Source organism: Anticarsia gemmatalis, chromosome 22 (assembly GCF_050436995.1).
Source record: "Anticarsia gemmatalis isolate Benzon Research Colony breed Stoneville strain chromosome 22, ilAntGemm2 primary, whole genome shotgun sequence".
NCBI classification, from domain to species: Eukaryota; Metazoa; Arthropoda; class Insecta; order Lepidoptera; family Erebidae; genus Anticarsia; species Anticarsia gemmatalis.
Window position 1 is genome coordinate 9,074,587 of NC_134766.1, and position 25,420 is coordinate 9,100,006.

The following is a 25,420-nucleotide window of genomic DNA, read 5'->3' on the forward strand; positions in this document are numbered from 1 at the left end:
ACATAGGCTACTTTTTACCTCGGGAAAATAGGAAAATTCAGGTGGCGGACGAAGTCGCGGGTAAAAGCTAGTACTAAATAATACTTTGCCCGTCCCAGGAATCGATCCGAGACCCCATGATCAGCAGTCGATTTAACTACCGACCGCAGCAGGCAAAACAATGAAATAACAATAAAAACGATTATAAACACTATAATTCCAATAATAATTAACATAAATGCGTAAACAATTAACTAATATCTTATATTGAGATTCTACTTACATAGATATACAAACACATTCCTTATTTCTATACAGATAGAGTTTATAATTCTCATCACAAAATATATGATATGTTTTTTTTTCTTTGAAATACCCAACGTAGCGAATAACTTATAAAGATCAATGGCCAGTTTTACTAATTATATATACATAATATTATAATGCAGCCACACCAGTCAGCTCGTGACCACGGTCGATGTAATTCGATAGAAACGTCGGGCAGCAAATAAGGTATCCTAACCTTTAAAATTTTCAATCGCGTATAAGACCCGTTGCATTATAATATTATGTAATTATATATATAAGTGACGGATAGTCTATCTGATGGATAAGGTAAATAGCCACCTTTATACACACACTCTATCGCACTTTCTTAGGAGCGTACAGGATTACACGCGGGAAAGCAGCGCGCTCTTCAAGAGAGATTTTCTTCGTGGGCTTGACAGATGAGCGCGGCACGTGTTGTTTCCTTTCCCCTTAAGCTGGGTACTCACACACGGTATTACTCGATAGTATTACTCGAATTCAAGTAAAAATCAATGTGTGGACCGCAAAACTCACAGCTCGAAGGCTCGCATCGAGCCGGCTCGATGGAATTAAATAAAACTAATTTCCTTCGCACTTACTCGAAGCGAGCCGTCGAGCTTGACTCAAGCGTGTGTACGTAACCGCGAGTGGCGCGATTCGAGCGTCAGTCCGCCATCATCATCATCCGTCATCCTTAACCCAGTACCTCCTTATGTGTTTTTTCTTCTTCCTTTCATTTTCTTTCATTCTTTTATAATTAAGAACTGCGAGACTTGCTAAATACAGCCACCGTTTCCTTTGTAGCACAGACATCCTTTGGCTCGAACGGACCGGTGAATACTGAACGGTGCGCTTCACTCGATAGATAAATGCTGAATGTGTGGACGAAAGCCCATGCCATGGATTTTACTCGACAGTTTAGCTCGATCGAGTAAAACCCTGTGTGAGTACGGAGCTTTACACCTTTTATACGTGCGCTCTTTGACGCGCGATTGTTGTTTCATGCGCGATAGAGTATGTGTAAAGGTGACTAATGTATATTAGAAAATATCCTCTTGATAAGCCAACCACTACTTATTCAGAAGACAGACCAACATTATATCTCTCACTGATTTACTTATTGAAGAATTGTATATAAGCCGCCTAACGGCTTAAATAGACGTAGAAAAAAAATAGGTTGTCTTTTCATGCTCGGAGGCAGTATAAATACGTACATTTCTTGTCTAACCGTATTAAGCCTTCATGAATCTTTGCCAGACCTTAATGACGATACATTCTTCTTTATACCACTGGGTTTTAACTAAAGCGTATTGATCTAGTATATTTTACACAGCCTATATAAATGTTAGAAAAGTCATTTCAGCAGCCTTCCAAAGCTGCTATCGGCCGAGAGTCACATCGTTTGCATATGATGCAGAAACATCTGCCAGGCATGCAAGCGTCGTTGTACAATGTGCATGTCCAAAAGTCAGCGTAAGAGGAAATTAAGCCTTAGTAAAAATACTTCTTACCTTATAATATTTTCTTCCTTTCATGCATATTTCTTTGTACCAATTTCATTCCCATCACATTCAATAACTCACTTTTCAGATCAAATACTTAATAGTAAACAAATATTCAAAAAATATACACCACTTAATCTATGTAACCCTGGTACTCAACCAGACAATTACTAGGAAACTATGAAATAGGAGAGCTTAACAATCACAGCCTAACGACACCTTGTATGATATCGTCATACAATTTTTGGGTTAAAGGAACATATTCTCCTGATTTTTGGTCTAAGAAGTATATTGGATCTGGATGTAGACTTGGAGTGAAACTCTGTTCCATGAGTTCTTTCTTCTTGAGCTTGAAGGTGGAAGTAAGAGGTGGTTCTGGCAGTATCCTCACGAAGAGGGGTCTGGCGTACGCTGGGAGGGAAGACTTGAGACCTTTGGCTAAAGATACCAGGTCAACAGACTTGTTAGGATCTGCTATAGCTGCCATACCGGCTTTGCCTTCTACGTTCGGTATCTGTAAATAAAAAAAGGATTGCTGAAGACGTTAAATACCATATTTTTGACGGCCCCCGTAGGGCAGTAGTAAAGGTGGTCACTACGCTACTACTGGTTCGCTGGAAGGTCGTTGGTTCGTTTCCGCGCGAAACAAATATTTGTGCAAACGACAAATATTTTGAGTTCCATATACTTTGAGTACTTTTATTTGTATGTTTGTACAAATAAATTTACAAATAATTAATTAAAAAACATCCTGTAACGTCTCCAAAACATAGATTCACGTTCTCGAAGGTTCCCTTACAAGGCATCCGCTGGGAAAGTAGTAATAGAATAATTTAAGTATGTTTTACCTGGACTCCATAAACGATAGCATCTTTGAGTCCTATCAGCGTGCTAAGTACTCCTTCCACTTCTGCTGTAGACACATTCTCGCCACGCCACCTGAAGTAGATCAAAAAGGAAGTTAAAATGAGATATTTGGCAATACCGGCCAGTTTTATTGAAAACTGCCAATGGGACAGGAGTTTTTAAAGGAAACGGGTCCGTACTATACAGGCAAAACTCTCTATTCCAAAAATCTTAAAGCTCTTTGAGGCGGTTACTGCTACGAAAGACGAGAAGTCAGATCTTTCACCGATGGTTTACGTAATCGTAGAGGTCTATGACCTCAACTTCTTAACTCTGAGCAATCACTGGAAATTTCGTAACAAAAAGATATTTTTTTGGTCCAATCCGGGGTTCTAACCCGAGACCTCTTTACGACAGTTACAAGCACCACTTGATGCACCATAAATTAAGCAGTAATTACTAGTACTAAAAGTTAAAAGTACCAGGCTGTCATAAGTACTTAAGAGCTTACCTGAAAGTGTCTCCAGTGCGGTCTTTAAAGTAGAAGTATCCATAATGGTCCATGACGAGTACATCTCCCGTGTTAAAATAACAGTCTCCTTCTGTCCTCACGTTACGAACCATCTTCTTTTCTGAAGCACTCTTGTCCGAATAACCAGAGAATGTTAGGATTGCTTTCCTTTTATCTATTTTACCTAGCAGAAGACCTGTGAAAATAAAATGCTGGTTTTTGAGTCGGTTATGATCAACATATGTTTTGTTTGTTTTTTTTGTTTTTTTTTAAAAGACAACTCCCGCACTAAGAATTGCTTTTGTGTCGCGGGGACTTTTACAAACATACAAACAACGGACACAAAGCACAACCAGACCCGAAGCAATTATTTGTGGATCGCACAAATAATTGCTCCGTGTGGGAATCGAACCCACGACCTCCCGTTGCAGTGGTATCAGGCGTGGCGACCTAAACCACTGCGCCACGGAGGCAGTCATCATCATATGTACAGGTAATTAATTCATAAAATCACGCTTTCTTCCCGTAGGGGTATGCAGAGACCGGAAAACGGTTATGTCAATTTGGTGTTAAAATTATTCAAGCCCTTACTGTAATGACTGCTACTGTATTGATTAAAAACTAGACGGCTACCTATCTAAAAATTGTCTACGCCAAAGTTTAGTAAAGGTGCCCAACTGGTGCATTACCACCCCCTTGGGCCGTGACGCCTCTGGTTAATCTATTCTAAATTAGTGGGCCTTAGATTTAAATACATCTATAGACATTATTTACCTGGTTCATGGGGTCCACATTGGATACACCTTCCATTGCTGTTTCTTAGAATTTCCCCAGTTATTTCATCACATCTGAAATATAACAATTAAAAATTGCAGTAACCAAATTTTTATCATTTTATACCTTTTTCAGTTAATAGATAAATATTAAACAACTTACTTGACTAAAGTGAGCGGATAGATTGTAGCAAACATTCTGCTCAAGAAGCCAATTGCACCAACTTTTGAGTCCAAATTCACTGAAAGCAAGAATAAATACTATAAAATTTTGTCATAGAATTATTCAAATTAACTATTAAGGGATTCCTGATTGAGGCAAAGTTAAGGAGGCCCCTATAAATACAAATAAAATAAATATTCATGGTTCTTTCACGAAGAAATTGAACCGACAACCTCCGTAATAGTTACGGCGAGATGACCATCTCTTAACAATTACTGCCTCTGTGGTTCGTTCGGTAGTATATCTGACTGCTGAGCACGAGGTCCCGGGTTCGATACCAAGGTCGAACATAGAACTATTTGTCATTTTATAATTTACTAGCTGACCTTTACAACTTCGCTTGCGTCACATAAGAGAGAATGGGTCATAATTTTCCCCGTTTTCGTAACATTTTTTACTGGTACTCTGCTCCTATTGGTCGTAGCGTGATTATATATAGCCAATAGCCTTCCTCAATAAATGGGCTATCTAACACAAAAGAATTTTTCAAATCTGACTGGTAGTTCCTGAGATTAGCGGGTTCAAACAAACAAACAAACAAACAATCTCTTCATTATTATAGATTTCTTACCAAGATTGCTATTTCCCTCAGTAGCTCCATAGAACTCCAGCACCCGTTTGACTCCGAACCTCTGGACGTACTCCTCCCAGATCTGAGGTCTTAACCCGTTGCCGAACACCACCTTCACCTTGTGCGCCCGGTCGTTAGGACCCGGCGGGACTGCGAGCAAGTAACGACAGATCTCGCCTATGTATTGAGCAGCCTGCAAAGAATAAAAAGAAGTTATTATTATCCCAAAGGTATGCTTAAGTAGTGTCATGCAGAGAGGATTAATGAATGTATAATAACGAAGAAAGACTGTGTCAGTAGTGCGCACACTGGTCGGTAAACGACCTGTGGGTTAAGCAAACTTTGGCGCGGTCATTCCATAGATGGGTGACCGCATATTGGTATGAACTGGGCGTCTACGTGCTTCGGACGACACGTAAAAATTCGGTCCCGGTTGTTGTCAATTAAGATAGCAGTCGTTAAGCTATGTCAAAGGCCTTCGGGCTTGAACAACTTTTGATACTAGGTTGACCACTAACCATACGATAAGAAGAAGAAGAATAATTAAGCTTTAAGAATAATTTAAAACTCACAGTGCATCCATGTTTAGCCGCATCAGCCCAGTAATTGGTAGCAGAGAACTTCTTCCTCAATACGACAGTCAGTCCAGATATGATGGCCAGACCTGCGCCTAGTACCCCGCCAGCTGTGTGGTGAAGAGGTAGCGGGTCATACACCACGTCCGCAGAAGTTAACTGTGCGGCTCTCTGCACTCCTAGTGGTATTAACATGTATCTGAGGGAGAAAGAGATATTTTAGTTTGCTTGCCGTATAATATATGTATAACCTATCGACAGTTTTAGGGAATATACTTGTAAACTCTGGTAGACCTAACTTTAATGACGATTACTAGACATACATACTTGAAAACCTTTTTTATATTAACGATTGTTTTAGATAAATTTTCCACTATCAGATAACACACAGACACACAGACATTTTGTCAAAATCTAACTCTCATTCATTAGGTTGCCATAGCATCTAAACTTAATTTTATTCGAAACGTATCCCATTAGGAAAATTATCTCGCTCATCTTTCGAGAATTACATTTTATTAAATGCACCAAAAAATTGGTTCCTAAGCCATCCGCTAAGGGCGCTGACAAACGTTTCATACAAAATTTATAACAAAATGACTATAGCTAACCATTTGTCGGAAGTCGTTTATGGTAGGGAAACATGCTAAGTATTAATTAATAATTAATTCTACTATTTAATAACCTTTCACTTGTGCTTCCCAAATTACTACAGTTTTAATCCCACTCACCTAATATTAGTAATGACAGCAGCCTTAGGGAATCCAGTTGTGCCACTAGTGTAGATATACAACACGGTGTCCCGTGGCGTCGCCCGTCCCGCGTCGACCACGGGATCGGAGGACATCTCTTTAAGCTCGGCTGCAAGGGGAGCGGTGTCTTGCAGTACCGGGGCAATCTCGCGATCAGGAGTGTTGAATTGAAACAACGGGATGTCCGGGATTTCGTGTTGTATTTCTTTTATCACTGTAAAATGAAATAATTTGTTTAGTATGTCCCACTGCTGGGCAAGGGTCTCCTCCCGTAATGATGAAGGGATTAGGCCTTGAGTCCACCACGCTGACCAATTGCGGGTTGGGTACTTTGCATACCTTCAAGAAATGTTTTAAAGAACTCTCAGGCAAGGTTGCATCACGATGTTTTCCCTCACCGTTGGAACGAGTGATAATTATTTCTAATACACACTTAACTTTGAAAAGTCATAGGTGTGTTGCCTCGGTTTCGAGGTATCGACTTATACCACACGGCTATCACTGCTGCTGTATAGTATAGCCGTTTTTTCTTTAAGTTTAAAATGTGGTTGACCGCCACTGCGGTCAGGATGTTAGTGTATACTATTGCTGCTCTTGTAGGTCTCGAATTCGATTCTCAGGACAGACTACATTATGTATATTAAACTAGGTACTTTCATTTAAAGTTATGTAAAGTGTTCCAAATGCAGAAGCATAGTAAATAAAGCTAAATAGACTATAAATAAATGAAACATATTACATACAATGTACTTACTTAATCAATGATTCCAATCACATAGTGGTTACGAAACATAACATTAATTTGCAAGTATTAGAACGTGTTCGAACGTCATTGAATTATATTAAGAGGACAGACTTAGTAACAACATCTAACCTTTATTAAGATTTACTATAAAATAGATACGAAGAATTTTAAACAATTGCGACCAATGGCAGAAAATAAATGATTAGAATATATTGATAGGGATTTTTTTTGATAGAATGGGTATGTTAATCCTCTGCCACGCCACTACCATTGTCTCGGGAGATCGTGGGTTCGATTCTCACACGGGACAATTATTTGTGCAATACACAAATAATTGTTTCGGGTCTTCTTGTACACTATGTCCGTTGTTTGTATGTTTGTAAAAGGCGCAAAAGCAATGCTTAGTGTGGGAGTTCTCAAAACAGAAGTAAACGTTATGATATGATTTTTTATATCGCGGCAAACACTGTACCTAGCAGTCACTAGCATTACACCTATCATGTACCAGGAGATCATGACTACAAAAGTGCTTACCTTCACTCATCTCATCGCCGAAAATAAGTGCTTTGCAGCCCGCACACCTCAAGCAATGAATCAGCTGAGCTCCCTTTAAATTGTTGTTTATCAGAGCAGCGACTACTCTGATCTTGGCTAACCCTAGCCAGATGAACACGTACTCTGGCTGTGTTTCCATGAACACGGCGATCACTTCACCAGGCTTGAAGCCTTGGCGTTTGAAGTACCAAGATATACGGTTGCTTAGTTCGTCTCCCTGAAAAGTGGTATTGTTTCCTTTAATAAGTTGAACTTGCGCACGATGGGTTCCGTATTTATAAAACGGCAAAAAAAAACACCCTGAACACCCCAGAATCCCCGAAATTTCCAGTATTTGTGTAAATTTCAAGTGTCTATCGCGGTTCATGAGATATACGAGATAGCCTGGTGACAGACAGACAGCGAAGTTTCAGTAATAGGATTCCGTTTTTGCCATTTGGGTGCGGACCCCTACAATCGTGACTGAGATGTTATGTCACAAAGGTAAAGCTATCCAGAAGATAGAGCTGCGGTTAATTAAAGCTTAAAACATAGCCGGAAGAATTGAACATACATAATGTATGTACTAGGCTGTCATAAAACAGAAGAGTTACCTCTCTGAAAGTCAGTGCCCTGTTGTCCATGACGAAGGCCTTCTTGTCTGCGTTGGCCTTGGCTACCTCGTTCCACCGGGAGACCACGGTCTTTCCTTGACGCTCCCATAACCAAATCCTGAAGATTGTGTATAGCAAGACTCGAAGACCCCTGAAATAAAAGTGTAAGATGGTTATAGAACTTCAAATCTATACATATAAAATTTCCTGACTGGCTGATTGATTGACTGACTGATAATCATTGCACAGAACCACAGAAGTAATAAACATGAAATTTGGCCAAGGTATGCCTTTTATGATGTAGGCACACCCTAAGAAATGATTTTTCTGGAATCCTCCCCTAGAGGGCTAAAAAAGGGGATGTAAGTTTGCATGGAAGATTTTCAAGGGCTATTTTTATTCCCAACCTATAAGTAGTCCGACAAAACGGAGGTGGACTTATTACGCCTCCGACTAGATTACTAATGGCCTAATCCCTCCCTCATTACGGGACCCTCGCCAAGCAATGGGATATTAATGGGTATTTTTTTTTTATTTTAAACCTATTTAATTATTTTTATATTCAACCTTTCAAAATCGCAATAAGTTTTCTCATGGTCATTTAAATATCATGGCAATATAATACTAAATAACGCCGAAATAAAAGAAATTGTTTTTTTTTGACATCTGAGCAATAAAATTTGTTTAATACATATATGCTAAAATTATTTTCAAATAGAAGATGTATTTTAAAAATAAGAATTATTTATAACACCATTGTAAGTAAATTATTCCCAAATTTTTATTATTAAAGTAAGTATTAGTTTTTTTACGAGACATTTTAATTTATTTGTTTATTTTCACAATATAATAGTTAATATTTCTCTTTCATTAGTAATTAATTATACAGTTGAGTTTCTTTATTAATCCGATGCAATTAACAATAATAATGGTTGATAAACGACTCGAATAGTCGACAGAATTTAGATTTCTTTGTGCATGTTTTTTGTGTCCATATTTTCTGTTAATGTGTAAGTATTATTTTAGCTTTTCCTAGTAGCACGAGAGTTTGACGTTTAAAATGTACTGCGTAAATAGTTCCTGCGGCGCCCGCTGGAGGCGCTGATCAGATTTCATCCAAAATTTCTAGATAGCCGCAGAGAAATAGTAGCTAGTAGTAGTAGAGAATCGCGCTACAGTAAAACAACATTTCTGAATTAATATTGTCCCTACATTCCCAGTTCCCACATGCAATCTACTACAGACCAGGCACACATAAACGTGACGTAGTTACATAACACTTCGATGACGAGCGCTCGCCTGTTCGAGCAATCATTCAATCATTGGAAGTAAGGACCGACATCGCGACACCTCGTGCGTACATCTTGTTGCTTGCTGCTATCCTGGTGTAATGACAGCCATCCGGAGTACCTTTATTGATGGGCTGTTTACGTTTTTGCTACAATAGGTCTCGTACGAGAGTCCAAACTCTAACCAGAGTACGAGTTTAGTGCATGTTAAAGTGGTTAAAATTGTAAACTGTAAAAATTTAACGTTGTTTCATAGTTACAACATGCATTTTAGACAATAAGTAAAAAATTTTACTGACTTTATACCGTTTTACATTATATAATTGCATAGTCTGTCAGGATTTCAAAGACACACAAAAAGGGCAAACGACATTTGTACTATTTTCTGCGTTATGAAGTGAAGAAACGCTAACCTTTAGAAAATGCTGCTGTGCTCATGAAAAAGTCTTACAAACGCTTTATCGCGTAAACATCACAAATAAACAAAAAAAGCTATTCAAAATTAGTAAACCATAATTTCGTACACTTAATTATTGTCTAGTAACAAAGTCTTTAAAAGGTCAACAGAAGCCAAAATCATTAGATTCAATAATTAACTTTTTAGGGATTTTCGACTCACTATTTTAACTGTCAGCGTTGACATTGCGGTGTTTCATTACTATTGTATGTATGGGAAAAGTAGCAGTTGTCGCCAAAGTTATGGAATATCATCTAATCTTTGCCTCGATTCTCTACTACTATCGACTACCGACAACCGAACTGTCATCGAATTGTATGAAAATCTGATCAGCGTCTCTGACGGGTGTCGTAGGAAACTTTTTGGCAGTACATTCTAAATGTCAAAATTTCGATAGCTAGCCGGTTGTCGGTAGTCGATAGTGGTAGAGAATCGAGGTACTTATCGCAAACATTTCTGTTGCAAAATATGTTGCGGTGATGCACCTTAGTGTCGGACCATTTAGAACAGATTTCTAGTAAGCACTAGAGCGAACGCATCCCCCGGTTAATCGTTTGCAATGTACTAGGAGCTCAGGAGAGGCGAAGAGGCCAAGGTCCAACGGGCAATTGCCGCGGACACCTTGTGGCCGTACAATAGAGAGCTATCAACCGCGTCCGGCGTTTCAGATTACTTGTTCCATATTATGTATACCTAGTAGTTTAGAAGTATTACTATGTTCCCAAATGGGGACAGGGAAACTTCTAGAAGGAAATTAAATTATTCTTACGTCGTTTATAAGAGGGGATAGGCTGATGTTTACAAAACGTCACTTTTGTGTAGTATTACCAGCCCACGCCGGCTTCACACGAGTTGAAAAGATATTTATGATATAGGTACCTAGTACTTAAACTAAACTTTCCCCGGAAACCGCTCTACCTATTGATTAAAACCGAACATGAAAATCCGTTTAGTGCATTTTGAACAGACGCAACGAGACGATTATAAATATATAATGATGTAGCAAAATATACCAAAAGTAGCATATAGAGATCGAAACGAGTCGTTCTTTCATCTCTGCCGATCCCTCAGGAGTATAGCGTAATTGTGTATGTATGACCTACATGATTGCACTCAAGCTGAACTAAATGATAGTAATCAACATTAATTTATAAGGGCGACCGGTGCACTCCAATTAACTCTGGCCTTATACCTTATCGAAACGAAACGTCATTACGTATGTGGGTTGAAAAACAAGAATATTTTCTATATTTATTAATGAAAATTAACTACACTGCGATAAGTTATAAAAAAATATAGGAAAAATACTACTATTATATGTATAGTACTAACATTGTTAATGGCGAAACGTAGGTGTATTTACCTCTGCCTATACTACTATTTAAGGCCAGTTTCTTCATCAAAAGTAACAGCCAAAGTACAGGGGTAAAGTAATAATGACATTAAAATTGTTTTTCACTAATTTACTGATCTTTATATATTATATAATTCTTCTGTAAGTGTGTATGTCACTGAACTTCTCTTAAACGACTGGACCGATTTTGATGATTTTTTTGTGTGTGTTCAAGGGGATTTGAGAATGGTTTAGATTCACAATTTTGTCCGCTGGACAATGTTTTTTTTAATTATTTTTTAATTTATTAGTAACGTGTAGACAGGACAACGTCTGTCGGGTCCGCTAGTAGTTCTATAAAGAAACAGGTCTACCTTTACTACACAAATGTCAAGTAAAAGTCAATGGTTTAGACATTACTTCAGTATGTATGAAGAACTCGAACTCGAGGCACTCATAGGCAGTTGCGCTCACCGTTTGGTTAACGATCAGTGAGTTAAGCAACCTTTGGCGCGGTCATTCTACAGATGGGTGACATAGTGGTATTTGAACTGGGCGTCTGCGTGCTTCGGATGGCACGTAAATAGTCGGTCCCGGTTGTTTTCTTATTATAACAGTCGTTAAGCCATGTCAAAGGCCTTTCGGGCAGCTTGAACAACTTTGACACTAGGTTGACCACTAACCATACCACAGAATAATAAGTACTAAAGTAACCATACGACAGAATAGATGTATGAAGAAACTAGCCTTAGTAAGCAAATGCTAAAATTGATTTTAAGCCATCATACGTTTACTTTATCCAATATAGGAATATTGCTGCATCCGGTGCAACCCCATGCATACAATTTGACCCTCGAAATGTCATTGTAAAGTTAACCATAGATTATAATAATACAACTATTGATTAAGGACCCTTTCTGATTGATAGATCATGCGGGTGGAATAGAGCTCAGCAATTTTGGTACATTTTATTTATTGGGAACACAAAACACACGAATAAGAAATAGTGAATAGAAATAGTGAAGAATATTTCTGGTTATAATTTAGAATGAGTACCAGGTTTGCATAACGGTCAAGAAGTTCGAAATAGCCCTCTTCATGAAATCTACAGAAGTTTGCAAAAACACAACGCTTTAAAAAATCCGACTCCGAAGCAAAATATTGTGAAACAAAATAGAATTTTTATTTTTCGTGCTTTTTATGCCTACGAGTTTTTTTTCATAAATGTAGGCAAAGTTAAGACGTTTTTTAAGGAATACTCTTTAATTTTGTACTACTATTGTAGGTATACGTATTTGCAGATCATACAATTGTACATGCAGATCATCCAATAAAAAAGATACAGTTAAGGTACATTAAAAAACAGACGAATTAAAACGTCCTCCTTTTTTAAGCTGCCTAAAAACGGCAGAAAATGTTTCATAGAAAAGGGCTAACTAGTTGCAATGGCATTGCATAGACGTTTAAATATCAATGAACTCTACATATGATAAAGCTGCCTCATTATCTGTAACAGGTTATCATAATAATAATGATTTGCTTATCAACTTACTCTCGGAGTCTCGGTTAAATATGTAGTAAATAATAATGTCATGTCTCACATTTATGTGTATTCTATTCTTAAATCCATACAAATAACAAACACTTACATATTTGTTTTATATGGACGACGACACTGCTAAAGTGCTAAACCATTTTAGATAGATACTAGCTGACCCGCGCAACTTCGCTTGCGTCACATAAGAGAGAATGGTTAAAATTTTCCCCGTTTTTGTAACATTTTTTACTGGTACTCTGCTCCTATTGGTCGTAGCGTGATGATATATAGTCTATAGCCTTCCTCAATAAATGGGCTATCTAACAGTGAAATAATTTTTCAAATCGGACCAGTAGTTCCTGAGATTAGCGCGTTCAAACAAACAAACTCTTCAGCTTTATAATATTAGTATAGATTAGAAAAGCCTAATTTTGACTAAAAATTAACATTTGCGCGAGATGCGGGTTTGAGATTTTTGCTTTTTGAACTTAAAAGAATTTATTTTTTACAGATAGCCAAATTCGTAAATTACATTATTTTAAAATACATAATTTTTAACGTTACGATATTTTTTAAGATCGAATAGAATATCTCTTTGCTCTTATACAAAAGCATTGAAAATTCGCCTAAAAAACAATACAGTGTAATAAAGGTCAAATTTCAAAGTCCATGTTCGAAGTTTAACCTTTAGACCTTTTATTCATAATTTAACAGGATTCTTCCGAATTGTTCCAGCAAAACAAACAAATATAGCCAGTAGCATGCAAAGAATGCAACAGAATCCCTCCATTGTATCGGAATGTAAAGAATGGCGGACTTCGGACCGCTCGCAAGTACCAGGGCGCTATGAATGAACAGAGCTCTAAGACATGCGACACCGCACCGACCTTTGTACCGTTTGTACTGATAGTAATAACATCGATGCGATAGAAATTGGGCTGCTATTGCGATGTTTATCGAAAGTTAGGTTTCTATCGAGTTAAAGTCATTTTTGAACGAAGTAAAGTTTTTGTTACGCTAGTGTTTAAGAATTGATTATATATATAATAATAATAATAGTAATTGCTCAGGTGAAATAAAGACGAATTGCGTTTTATGAAATAACAAAAACAACATTTAATGCCTTTACTTCTACTTAATAATATTACATTTCCATTTAAAATAAATCAGGCGAAACTGTCTAAAATTTTATCATCGCTGTCATGTTACACTGACAGTTTAAAAGTTCCATAGATTCTATACTGCATAAACAATAACAATATAACCTTTATATCTCCCACCCTTGGAGAGAACAACATCACAATGATTGTTCGATCAAGAGCTACTCATCACTGGAGTTAACTTTGTAACATGGTAGAAGTTTGACTCTGCCTTCTTATATCCAGTATCAACTTCATAGATTGAATTTGAAATCTTCCTTAGGATTTTATATGGTCCAATCCTTAACTCATCCATTTTCTTCCTATTTAGCCGGTTCCTATTTTCTACATATACTCTATCACCTTCTTTAAACTCATATTCTTTTCTTTTTAGCTCGTATATTTTTTTATTATTGTTGTGAGATTTTATTGAATTTTCAAATGCTAGTTTTCTGTCTTGTTCAAGGTCTTCTACTGTACATCTTGATTTCAATTCCAGTGGCAAAATATCAATTTTCTCTCCTTCCAGAAGATATTTTGGGGTAAACTTTGTAACTGTATGTTCTGTTTCGTTATATTTTTCTACACATTTTTGTGCTATAGTTGTCCATGCTGTTTTCTTGTTTTCTTCATTTATTTTACACCGTATCCTATTTACTAAAGTTTGGTTTAGCCTTTCATTAAGACCATTTGAAAATGGTGCGTCTACAGCAGTGAATACCATTGTTATGTTTTTCTTCTTCAAGAAGTCTTTAAATTCTTTGGAATTTATGCCAGGATATTGGTCTGTTAATAGCATGTCTATACTATTGTTTTGTGTCACTTTTTCTATCAACTTGATGAAATCACTGGAGTTTTGATTCTTTGATGTCAAAATGTATGCATATCGTGTAAAATGATCAACCAAGAGATGTAAGTATTTTTTTGTAGACCTTGATCCTCCAAAACCTCCAATTGTGTCAATGGATACAATTTCGAAAGGGCGTGTTGCTGGTCCTAAATGGGACATCAAACCAAATTTTGGATTTCTTCTTGATTTGTTTTTTATACAAATATCACATTCTTCACAGAGTTTCTTAATATTCGTGATGATATTTTTTGCTGTATAGAAAGGAGTTATTTTATTTATCATTTGAGTTCTCCCAATGTGGCAATAAGTATTGTGGACATTTTTAATTAGTGTTTTGCTAAATGCTTCTGATAGTACAATTTTTTTCGTTCTTTTATTCTTTTTGTAATAAATGTTATTTTCCAGTATAAACTTTGTTTTTTCGCCTTGTACATTTAAATTTGTATCTTGGTCTTTTTTTATATCTTGTATGTTAATTATTAAGTTAACAACTTTCAAAAAATCTTCAGTATTGTCATTAGGTTCTAAGACTGGATTTCTACTTAAGCAGTCCGCTTCTTGATTTGACTGTCCTGGGTTATATATTATCTTAAAATTGTATTGCGATAAGTAATATGTCAAATCACCCAATTCCTCATCAGTTCTGGATTTAATATTAAGATTTTCTAATGGTTTATGATCTGTGTATACTATGAAATCTTTATTCATAAGCCAGTGTTGCCAATATTTTAGAGCTTCTTTAATTGCCAAGCATTCCAAATATATAGCCTTTTTTTTCTTTTGAGTGTGGGTCAATTTTTTTGAGAAATAAGCTACAGGTTTATTTATTCCGTTTTCATCTTCCTGTTTTAACACAGCTCCAACCCCTTGAATGCTGGCATCAGTGTATATTTTTATTGGCTGTTCTGGGTCTAATATTTTAAGAATTGGTTTTGAGCATAGTAAATCTTTTATTTTATCAAATGATTTTTGACATTCTTTGGTCCATATAAATGTAACATCTTTCCGTAACAGATTATGTAGTGGTTCCAATATAATTGCATTGTGTGGTATAAATTTATGATAAAAATTTACTTTTCCCAGGAACTGGCGAATATTTTTCTTTGTTTCTGGAATGGGGAAGTTTCTGACAGCCGTTAAATAATCTTTGAGAGGTGTAACTGAATTTTTCCCTATTATGTGTCCTAAATACTTGGCATGATTGTTTGCAAAAGTGCATTTCGAGAATTTCAGTCTAAATCCTTCTTTTAATATTGCATCAAGTAGTTTTGATATATGCGTTATGTGGTCTTCGAAACTTTTAGAAAAAACTAAGATATCATCTATGAAATTTACTGTAAAATCTGAGAGATTATATTTTCTTATTATATTTCTCAATATTCTTTGGAAAATAGCTGGTGCCGTCTTTAAACCAAATGGAAGGCATGTCCATTGAAAATGGCCTTCTTGTGTGACAAAAGCTGACTTATATCTATCTTGAATTCTCAGTGGAATGGACCAAAATGCTGAATTTATGTCAAAAGTGGAGTAATATTCACAGTTCACAGTCTTTATCATCAAGTCTTCAATCAATGGGAACGGCTGTGACTGAGGGACAACAATTTTATTCAATTCTCGGAAATCAATACACAGTCTTGATCTTTTCCCATCTTCTTTCTTGTATGCTAAGGTGACTGGAGCTGCAAAAGGGCTATATGATTCCTCGATTAATTTTTTTTCCAATAGTTTTGATATTTGATTCTCAATTTCTTTTCTATCATCAGCTGTGCATCTATATGGGCGCTTACAGCAATATTGATCTACTGTCAAGTCTATGTGAGCTTCATAACCTCGTACTGTACCTACGTCGTATTTATCCTTAGCGAAGACTGGTTTGTATTTTTCTATTAATTTATCAATTTCAGTTTGTTTAGATAAATCTAGGTGGTTCACTGAAATTTCAAATTCTTTTAAATCAATATGTTCATTGAAGTTTATTTCACATTGGTTTAAACAATTAATTTCTTGTTTCCATACCTCAGAGCTTAGGATCACATCTTGTTCATTTTTTTCACCTAGTACATCAGGAATTCTGACATTCAACATATTTGTTTCAGAGTATTTATTTTTGTTATTCTTTTCATCTTGATTTTTATTCTCTTTGTTTGAATGATTACATTGTATTATATTCAATTTTTCATCTTGCATTAATCTGAATTTTTTTATGCAATCCAAACCAATGAGAAAATCATAGTGAAAATTTCCATCATCTATCACAAAAATATTCATTTCTCTTTCAATGTCATATATTCTTATTTTTAATGTCACCATACCTTTTGTTTTCTTATCACCATTAATAGTTTTCAAGTTTGCTGTTTGTTTATTAAGTGTGTTTTCTTCTTTTTCTTGTATTTTCAATAACTTTGCATTAATTAATGATACATTTGAACCAGAATCATAAATTGCGGTAACTTTTAAAGTGTCATTTAATAATAACTTTACTTTTATTAATGGTGATACTTCTAGTTTTTTTGATTCTCTTCATTAAGTTCAACTTCTAATTCAGAGTTATTCACACTTTTCACAACATATTTTTGATTTTTCACATTGAACCAGCAATTTTCCTCAGGATGAAAACGTTTTCCTTTTTTCTCATTTATACAAATTTGGCATGGTTTCTTTTCTTCATTTTTTTTTGTTTTTATTTCAGAGTGTGTGTAGTTCTTTTTCTCATATTTGTTCTTCATAGCAAGATGTTCTAATTTTCCTATCTCATTATAAAGATCTTCAGTTTGTTCTAATGTCTCTCTGTCAATTTTGTCACTCAGGTAATTAGGAAGGCCTGCAGCTATAAGGTCTATAAGAGTCCCTGTATCAATCGTCTTCCTAACCTCTAATAACAACTTCTCTTTTTTCAATGCATATTCTAGCAATGAGCCCGTTTGATATTTAAATCCAAGAGCATATCTGATTGGTGACCAACCTTTGTTTCCAAATGTTTCACAGAAGCTTTTTTCCCATGTATTCCATTCTGATTCTACTGTAAATTTAATTAGCATACAACTGTACCAGTTTACACTTGAATATTCTAAAAATTGTTTTAAAATTTCAATTTTTTTCCTGTCTTCATTAATATGGAAACGGTCACATTCTTTGTTGAAGTCCTTAATCCATTGATGAGCGTTTGCGTTTCTTCCAGTGAATTTTTCAAGCACAAAGTCTTTTGCAATTTTCCCCAAATTTTGAATTTCAGATTTTCTTTGCTTTTCTTCGAGTAATGTCTCTAGTAATTTCTCCAATGTTTTATTTGAGCTTTCAGTTAATGATTTTGAATCATTTATGTTTTCATTAACCTCTTCGAGGTAAAAATCATGGAACTGTATATTTTTTTCCTCATCCAAATATACTGCTGATATGTCATCAGTTAAAGTTATCCATATTTTCCTTGTTTGATGTCTTCTATTCAGTGTTTTCCTTATCTTGGCATAGTTAGGTGTATTTGTTATATGATTGTGTAAGTTCGCAGGTTGTAATTCTGCCGGTATGCCATAAGTTTTGCCATCAGATGTACCTATTGAGGTTATGCAAACAATGTTTGATTTTCCATCTGCTGATGTTTTTACACAAAAATCAAATCTTAACTTCTCCATATTTTTATTGCGGAAAATGTTGTTTTATAATAATAATAATAGTAATTGCTCAGGTGAAATAAAGACGAATTGCGTTTTATGAAATAACAAAAACAACATTTAATGCCTTTACTTCTACTTAATAATATTACATTTCCATTTAAAATAAATCAGGCGAAACTGTCTAAAATTTTATCATCGCTGTCATGTTACACTGACAGTTTAAAAGTTCCATAGATTCTATACTGCATAAACAATAACAATATAACCTTTATATATATTTAAAGAGAAAATATCTTTGATTAACCGACAATTATAATGCCAACAAAAAAGTGTATACAAAAAATAGTAAGTTTCATTAAATCTGTATAAAATTCACACGTTCAATTTGATTTATATTTGACATTTGAAATTTATAATAAACAAAAGAAATAGTTGACGTCTGTTATTTAGATTGAAAAAGTCATTAGTAAGGTTGTAAAACTCTTTAATTTAAAATTCTCTATCTGTTAATTACTCAACCGAACTTTGTTTATTATCATTTAGCTATACAATTATATAAAATATAAAATAAATGTAATAACTTCTATTGTCTCAATAGTTTTTGCGTGAACACAAACATACATCCTTGCAAACTTTCGCATTTATAATATTAGTAGGATAGGTAATGAAATTAGATCCAGTGTGAACTAGGCAAGCTTCCTATAATCAACCGCAGCGTTGCGGTTTGTTCACAGAATCTCTACACTTCTCTAAAGAAGTGAAACATAAGTACATACTTAGATATCGACAGGAAGATAGTATGTCTATGATACAATTAGGCTGACTTTCCAGCAGGAATCTAGGCGGCAGCAAGGAATCATGTGAGGAGAATTCACCACAATAAGACTGCTTTAAGGCGTTAAAACAGGCATTAATCGTATTGGTAGAGATTCTCCAAGCACACCGAGGAGTTGCTCTCCCACTGCTAGTCAAGGCTCTCTTTGCGAAACTCTTTCAAGAATTGTGTTATAGAGCTCTAAGGCATGCTTTCATAACGATGCATAAATCAAGTGATCGTTTTTAAAGATTTCTTTAACACGCAATACACAACGAAAAGTCGTCAGATTTAAACCGGCGACCACTTGCATGACAAGCTGATTAAACTTGATTATCACCGCCACTTAGAAAAAACTAAAAGTAATTAAAAATCTAGGCACTTACATAAAGTCCCTATAGTGTGTCTTCTTGAATATATAAATCCACTGATATCTATCACCCGTCATAAAATAGGTCGCAAATAAAGCGATCGCTCCCATCATAGTAGGTGAGCCCCGTGTCAGCCATCCTAGCGCCGCGCACGACACCGCGATAGACGTCAGAATAACCCCCTTCTTTCTCTCCGCTTCTTCAAAACGAACTCCTGTCTTTTCTGACATCCTGGTAGTTTCATTTGGTGTGGTGCATAGTTGACTGGAATAAAAAAAACATCATTTTAAATTAACTTTGATTGAGGCATAATTTAATTGTACACAAATAAAATGAAGTACTTAAATTGGTAACTAATCCTTTAAAAGATTCTACATAAAAGAAGGTAGTAATAATGTAGATAGAAAATCTGTTAAAAAATATCCCGTTTGACAAGATGTTTGGATTTGAATAAGACAAGGAAAGTTTGTAGGGATCGTACCAGTAAGTGGCGAGTTTGGTCTCTGCCTACCCCTATGGGAAAAGGTGTGATATTATATGTAATAAACATTTATGTATGTGTGCAATTTTTTTTAACCCATTATTGTCCTATTGCAGGGCAAGGCTACCAAACGAGGGAGGGAAAATTATATGGGTGAAAATAAGACAGGCCTGTCGTAAAATTAATGTAGGCATATAAACAAAATTATCTATTGTAAGTACAGAGCTACTAGGATTGCATAAGTGATAAGATAGTCGTGAATATTTGCACGAGTGATAAGATAGTATGACAATAACAAACTACGGACTTTTTAATTGTTTGTTGTTTTGTAAAAGAAATTTTATTGTTTTTATCTAACTTGATAAAGTTAAATAACATAGTAATTTTTATCATAGTAATCCTACTATATCATAGTACATATGTACGATTTTATGTAGGTAGTTACATTCCTACATACATAAACTTTCTCCACATAGGGGTAGGCAAAAACCAGAGAACGCATCATTAATCTATACTAATCTATACTAATATTATAAAGCTGAAGAGTTTGTTAGTTTGAACGCGCTAATCTCAGGACCTACGCATCCGATTAGAAAAATTATTTCAGTGTAAGATAGCCCATTTATTGAGGAAGGCTATATCATCACGCTAATAGGAGCAGAGTAACAGTAAAACTAAACGGGTAAAATAAACGGGTAACAAAAGGAACTCTTATTCTCTCTTATGTGACGCAAGCGAAGTTGCGCGGGTCAGCTAGTTTGTATAATAAAGTTATTATGACATCTTGCTGAAACCTTGCGTGAAAATAAGTTCTGTGACACATTCCATAAAGGCATGCAAAGTCCAGAACCGGAATTTGGCCACCGTGCTGGACTTAAAGATTAACCCTCCCTCGTCTGGACTCCCTAGCCCATCACTAGCCACCGGTTTCTGAGTACATTTAGGAGTAGTTTATCTATTCAATAGCGTTTTTTTTTTATATGAGTTTTGACGCTATTGAACAGATAAACTGCCGCTAAATGTACCTCAGAAACCGGGGGTAAGTTAGTCAAGGGTTAAAAAAGTAAATATAACTGTATCTACAGCGGGAATCGAACCCGTGACCCGGGAAGTGACATGCCGCACTGTAGGTAAGTAATGATAAGCCCTTATCAATTTTGTTTTTATATGAAACGGATCATTGCAACATTATCATGTAAAATGTTTTTATTTTCAATCGATCATTTACCGGGTTGACTCAGCATCTTATACTAGCTGACCCGCGCAGCTTGCATCACATAGGAGAGAAAGGGTCAAAATTTTCCCCATTTTTGTTACATTTTTTACTGGTACTCTGCTCCTGTTGGTCGTAGCGTGATGATATATAGCCTAAAGCCTTCCTCAATAAATGGGCTATCTGTCACTGAAATATTTTTTTAATCGGACCAGTAATTCTTGAGATTAGCGCGTTCAAACAAACAAACAAAAAACCTCTTCAGCTTTATAATATAAGTATAGATATATCAGCCTAGCCTTTCTTCCAACTATGGTGGAGTCGGCTTCCAGTCTCGCCGCTGCAGCTGGATACCAGTATTTTACATGGAGCGACTGCCTATCGGACCACCACAACCCAGTTACCTGGGTTATAATACGAAACCCTTCGATAAGACTGGTTGTTAGACTTTCAAGCTTCCGACTACTGTTAACGACTGTCAAAGATCTTCGAAAATGACAGCCGGGACGCACAATTTAACGTGCCTTTAAAAACCCTTTTTCAGCATTTATTTTGATGTATTCTTCAAATTGTAATGAAAGTATGACAAGATGTATGGGTGTGAATGAAGTTAGGGAAGTTTATAGAGATCGTATTAAGTGGCTTTTTTTGGTCTCTGCCTACGTTTATGGGGTAACGAAGTGATTTTTTCTATGTATGTAATTGTAATATACTAAAATGAGCCTTAAAAAATGTTCTGTTTATTGTGAAAACTGTATCAATTAAATTTATTGTGTAGATAACTTCGAAGTTATGTGTGTATTAGAAATAATTATCACTTGCTCCAACGGTGAAGGAAAACATCGTGAGGAAACCTTGCATGCCTAAAATTTGTTTAATACATTTGTTAAGCGCATGCCAAGTCCCCAACCCTCACTTGGCCAGCGTGGTGGACTCAAGTCTTAACTCCTCCCTCGTTACGGGAGGAGACCTTTGCCCAGCAGTGGGACATTAATGGGTTAAATTTATTTATTTATAATTTTTTAGAAAACTTCGAAAAGTTACTGGTGTGTTGCCTCGGGTTCGAACCTGCAACGACTTGCGTGGGAGGTGCCAACTTAAACCACTCGGCTCATAGAAATCGTAAATTGTACTTAATTTTATCATTTTCTAACAATTTTGCAGTCATATTATTTGCATGCAGTTTTTCAATTTGTCTCAATTATATTAAAATGTCAATTTTATTGTGTCTATAATACAAACGGCTCAACATATTTTAAAATAACCCATATTAAATTATTATATCTTTTAACGAGCACGCATAATAACATTCATGTACAAATCTGTCTGTCTGTTACGCTTTTACGACTAAACTATTCACCTGATTTTGATGAAATTTTGGATGAACATAGTTAAAGGCTTAGGAGATAATATAGGATATCTTATTTTCTTATATAAAACCCTGGAGAGGATAAAGATTGTACTGAGAGGATCGGCATGGATCAACTAGTTAAATACTTATAAAAAAATATTAGGATATAATACTGAAGACCAGTTTCTCGGCCTTTAGCTAAGTGTTGGATAACCTATCTGATACATAAATTAGCAGGTAAGCTAACCAATACATGTTCAAAAGTGGTGTATATTGCTGGGATTCAAATATTTAACGCGAATTATATTGATCTCAATTTTTTTTACAGATTTTCCATACAAAAATAATCGAAAATAAAGTTAAGAAAACAAAATATATAAAATGTATTTTCTACTTTCAGTACCAAGGACACATAGAACACAGGAGGTATACGAGACAAACGATAAACTGTTTACAAAACGACAAGAGTCAACGAAAATCATCGAAATAAATGAACCACTTCCTTCAAAGGAAATCTTTAATAAACAACAGAACTATACTTTTCAAACTTATTTAATAAATAATAATAAACTTAAGGTTAATACTTACTTGAGAGAAGAGCACTTTAAACCGGCTTCCAATGAGTAAAAGTATTAAAAGCACTGCAGGAGCCGCGAGCGTGCGATTTCAATAGCACTTCGAGACAGACTGACCGTGAACTAGTGTATCACGTCTGTAGCCCCGCTTAATAACGTTATAACGTTATAAAAGTTATTTGTTTATAACTGCCTCTATAACGCAGTTTTGATATGATTTTTGTTTACATCTGTAGTGTCCAGTCTAAAACCGAAATTATTCATGAGTTTCGCTGTTAAGAATGCTTTTTTTAATGTTTTTAAATGCTAAAGTTTGTTTATCTGTGAGTTCGTCAAACTATCTCTATTCTCTCTCATTTCAATATAGCTATTAAAATGAGATTCGGGTTCAGACGGTTTGCCTTGAATACCACGATTTTTTTTTTTTTACCTAACTGACGTTTGTCCTGTCAGTCTTATAACAAACTAGCTGACCCGCGCAACTTCGCTTGCGTCACATAAGAGAATCATAATTTTCCCCGTTTTTGTATTTTTTGCTGCTACTCTGCTCCTATTAGTCGTAGCGTGATGATATATATGCTATAGCCTTCCCCGATAAATGGGCTATCTAATACTGAAAGAATTTTTCAAATCGGACCAGTAGTTCCCGAGATTAGGGCGTTTAAACAAACAAACTCTTCAGCTTTATAATATTCGTATAGATTGGACCATGAGGAACAGAGAGTGTACCTGTGTATTGCACTTACACTTAAAACCTCCCAAATGCCTACCTAGTTTTTATCAAACTAGCAGTTCTATCCAAATATCGGTCGAAATTAATGAATGTACAAGTGCATTAATTAAAAAATTATTGAATCATTGACCTAGAGATAATATGTATAAACTAAATGTCTTTTAAATGTATTAAATTACTTTGCAAAATGTAAATTTCATAGAATAATTGAATATTTTAATGTTATTTAAGACTTGCACAAGTATTAACAAGTTTTATTGTATGTAGTTATATATGTTTCGGTAATAATATAGAATAACAACGAATTTAAAGTTTACGAACTTAAGGTTTAACCAGCAGTGAGACATTAATGGGTTGAATATTATAATAAAAGCCAGCAACTAGAATACTTAGACCGTAAACCTGCGCTGGGTAGGTAAAAAGACTACAGTTAGTAAGAATTCACTCTAATAAAAAAGACCCTGGCATATTGAGGTTTCTTGTATATCGATGACCTCCGAGGCGCAATCTTTAAGGTGGTCTAGGGTTCGATTCCAAGACAGAACAAATGTTTGTGCGACCCACAAATAGTTGTTTCAGGTCTGGTTGTACTTTGTGTCTAAGAATTGCTCTTGTGTCGCCAGGATTTTTGTAAACATACAAACAACGAACACAAAGTACAACCAGACCCAAAACTACAATTTGTGGGTCGCCCAAATAATTGGCTCGTGTGGGAATCGAACCCACGACCTTCCAACGCAGTCGTAGTAGCGTGGCGACCACCTTAACCACTGCGCCACGGAGGCCGTCAAAATAAATATCGTTATCTTCTCTCGCCAGATTATCGTCGTTTAAAACAAAGACCTACATTCCTTCACTCTCATTAGTTGACAATAAAACTGAGTAAATACAGTTCAAGGCCAAAATAACATAAGAATAGCAAACTACGTAAAATGTATGTTATATATATACTTACGTTACTCTGTGTTGAGCAAATATCTAACGCTTATTATTAGTTACTCTCCTCTAGTTTTGAAAAGACAAAATCTAAGTTTCTACGACTAATGAAAAAAGATTTATGGATTACTGGCTTTTACCCGCGACTTCCTCCGTCACCTTAATTTTCTCGGGGTAAAAAGTACCCTATGTCCTTTCCGAGTATCAAAATATTTTCATACCAAATTTCATGCAAATCGGTTCAGTAGTTTAGGCGTGATTAAGTAACAGACAGACAGAGTTACTTTTAGACTTTTTAAATATTAAATAAATATGAATTTATTTTTGTACACAGCAGAATATAGCAGTGAGATAGAAATGAACAACGTAATAATCCAATATTCATACTTCTTTGAATATAAACTGTAACGTTTTATTTAAGATCTTTTCAATAAAGTATACTGGCTACTGCTATATAGCAGTAACGATAACACGTTACAAATAGCGTTATTTATAACAGTAAAACAACACTACTTGCAGGACTAGGTACGAGATAATCACGACAATTCATCTACGCTCCCGCTTTCATTCATAGAAATAAATAAATATTATTAAAACAGGAATGGCTGCCTCATAACGCAGTGGTTTAGGTGGCCACGCCGCTTGTCGGGAGGTCGTCGGTTCGATTCCCTCACGGAACAATTGTTTGTGCGATCCACATGTTGTTGTTTCGGGTCTGGTTGTACTTTGTGTCCGTTGTTTATATGTTTGTAAAAGTCCCCACGACACAAGAGAAAGTCTTAGTGCAGAATTGTCT

The 25,420-nt window shown here is 35.6% G+C and overlaps 1 protein-coding gene across 1 annotated transcript; it reads right to left on the reverse strand.

The window, feature by feature from the left end:
- Positions 1-176: 176 nt before the first annotated feature.
- Positions 177-23,073, reverse strand: Fatp3 (Fatty acid transport protein 3). The gene is made up of 12 exons (XM_076129292.1): positions 22,969-23,073; positions 19,351-19,599; positions 7,935-8,085; positions 7,321-7,558; positions 6,021-6,255; positions 5,287-5,488; positions 4,715-4,907; positions 4,084-4,162; positions 3,922-3,995; positions 3,148-3,343; positions 2,639-2,729; positions 177-2,304 (listed from the first exon to the last, which is right to left on the reverse strand). The coding sequence occupies exons 2-12, from the start codon at positions 19,563-19,565 to the stop codon at positions 1,993-1,995; spliced, it is 1,986 nt and encodes a 661-aa protein (XP_075985407.1). The 5' UTR covers positions 19,566-19,599; positions 22,969-23,073; the 3' UTR covers positions 177-1,992.
- Positions 23,074-25,420: the final 2,347 nt, after the last annotated feature.

Coding starts and splice junctions, on each gene's coding strand:
- Fatp3 (XM_076129292.1), bottom strand. CDS start 19,565: ATGTCAGAAAAGACAGGAGTTCGTTTTGAAGAAGCGGAGAGAAAGAAG. Junction 8,086..19,350: donor ACACACTATAGGGACTTTAT/GTAAGTGCCTAG, acceptor CTTTTATTTCAG/GGGTCTTCGAGTCTTGCTAT. Junction 6,256..7,320: donor CGGCGATGAGATGAGTGAAG/GTAAGCACTTTT, acceptor TTCATTTTACAG/TGATAAAAGAAATACAACAC.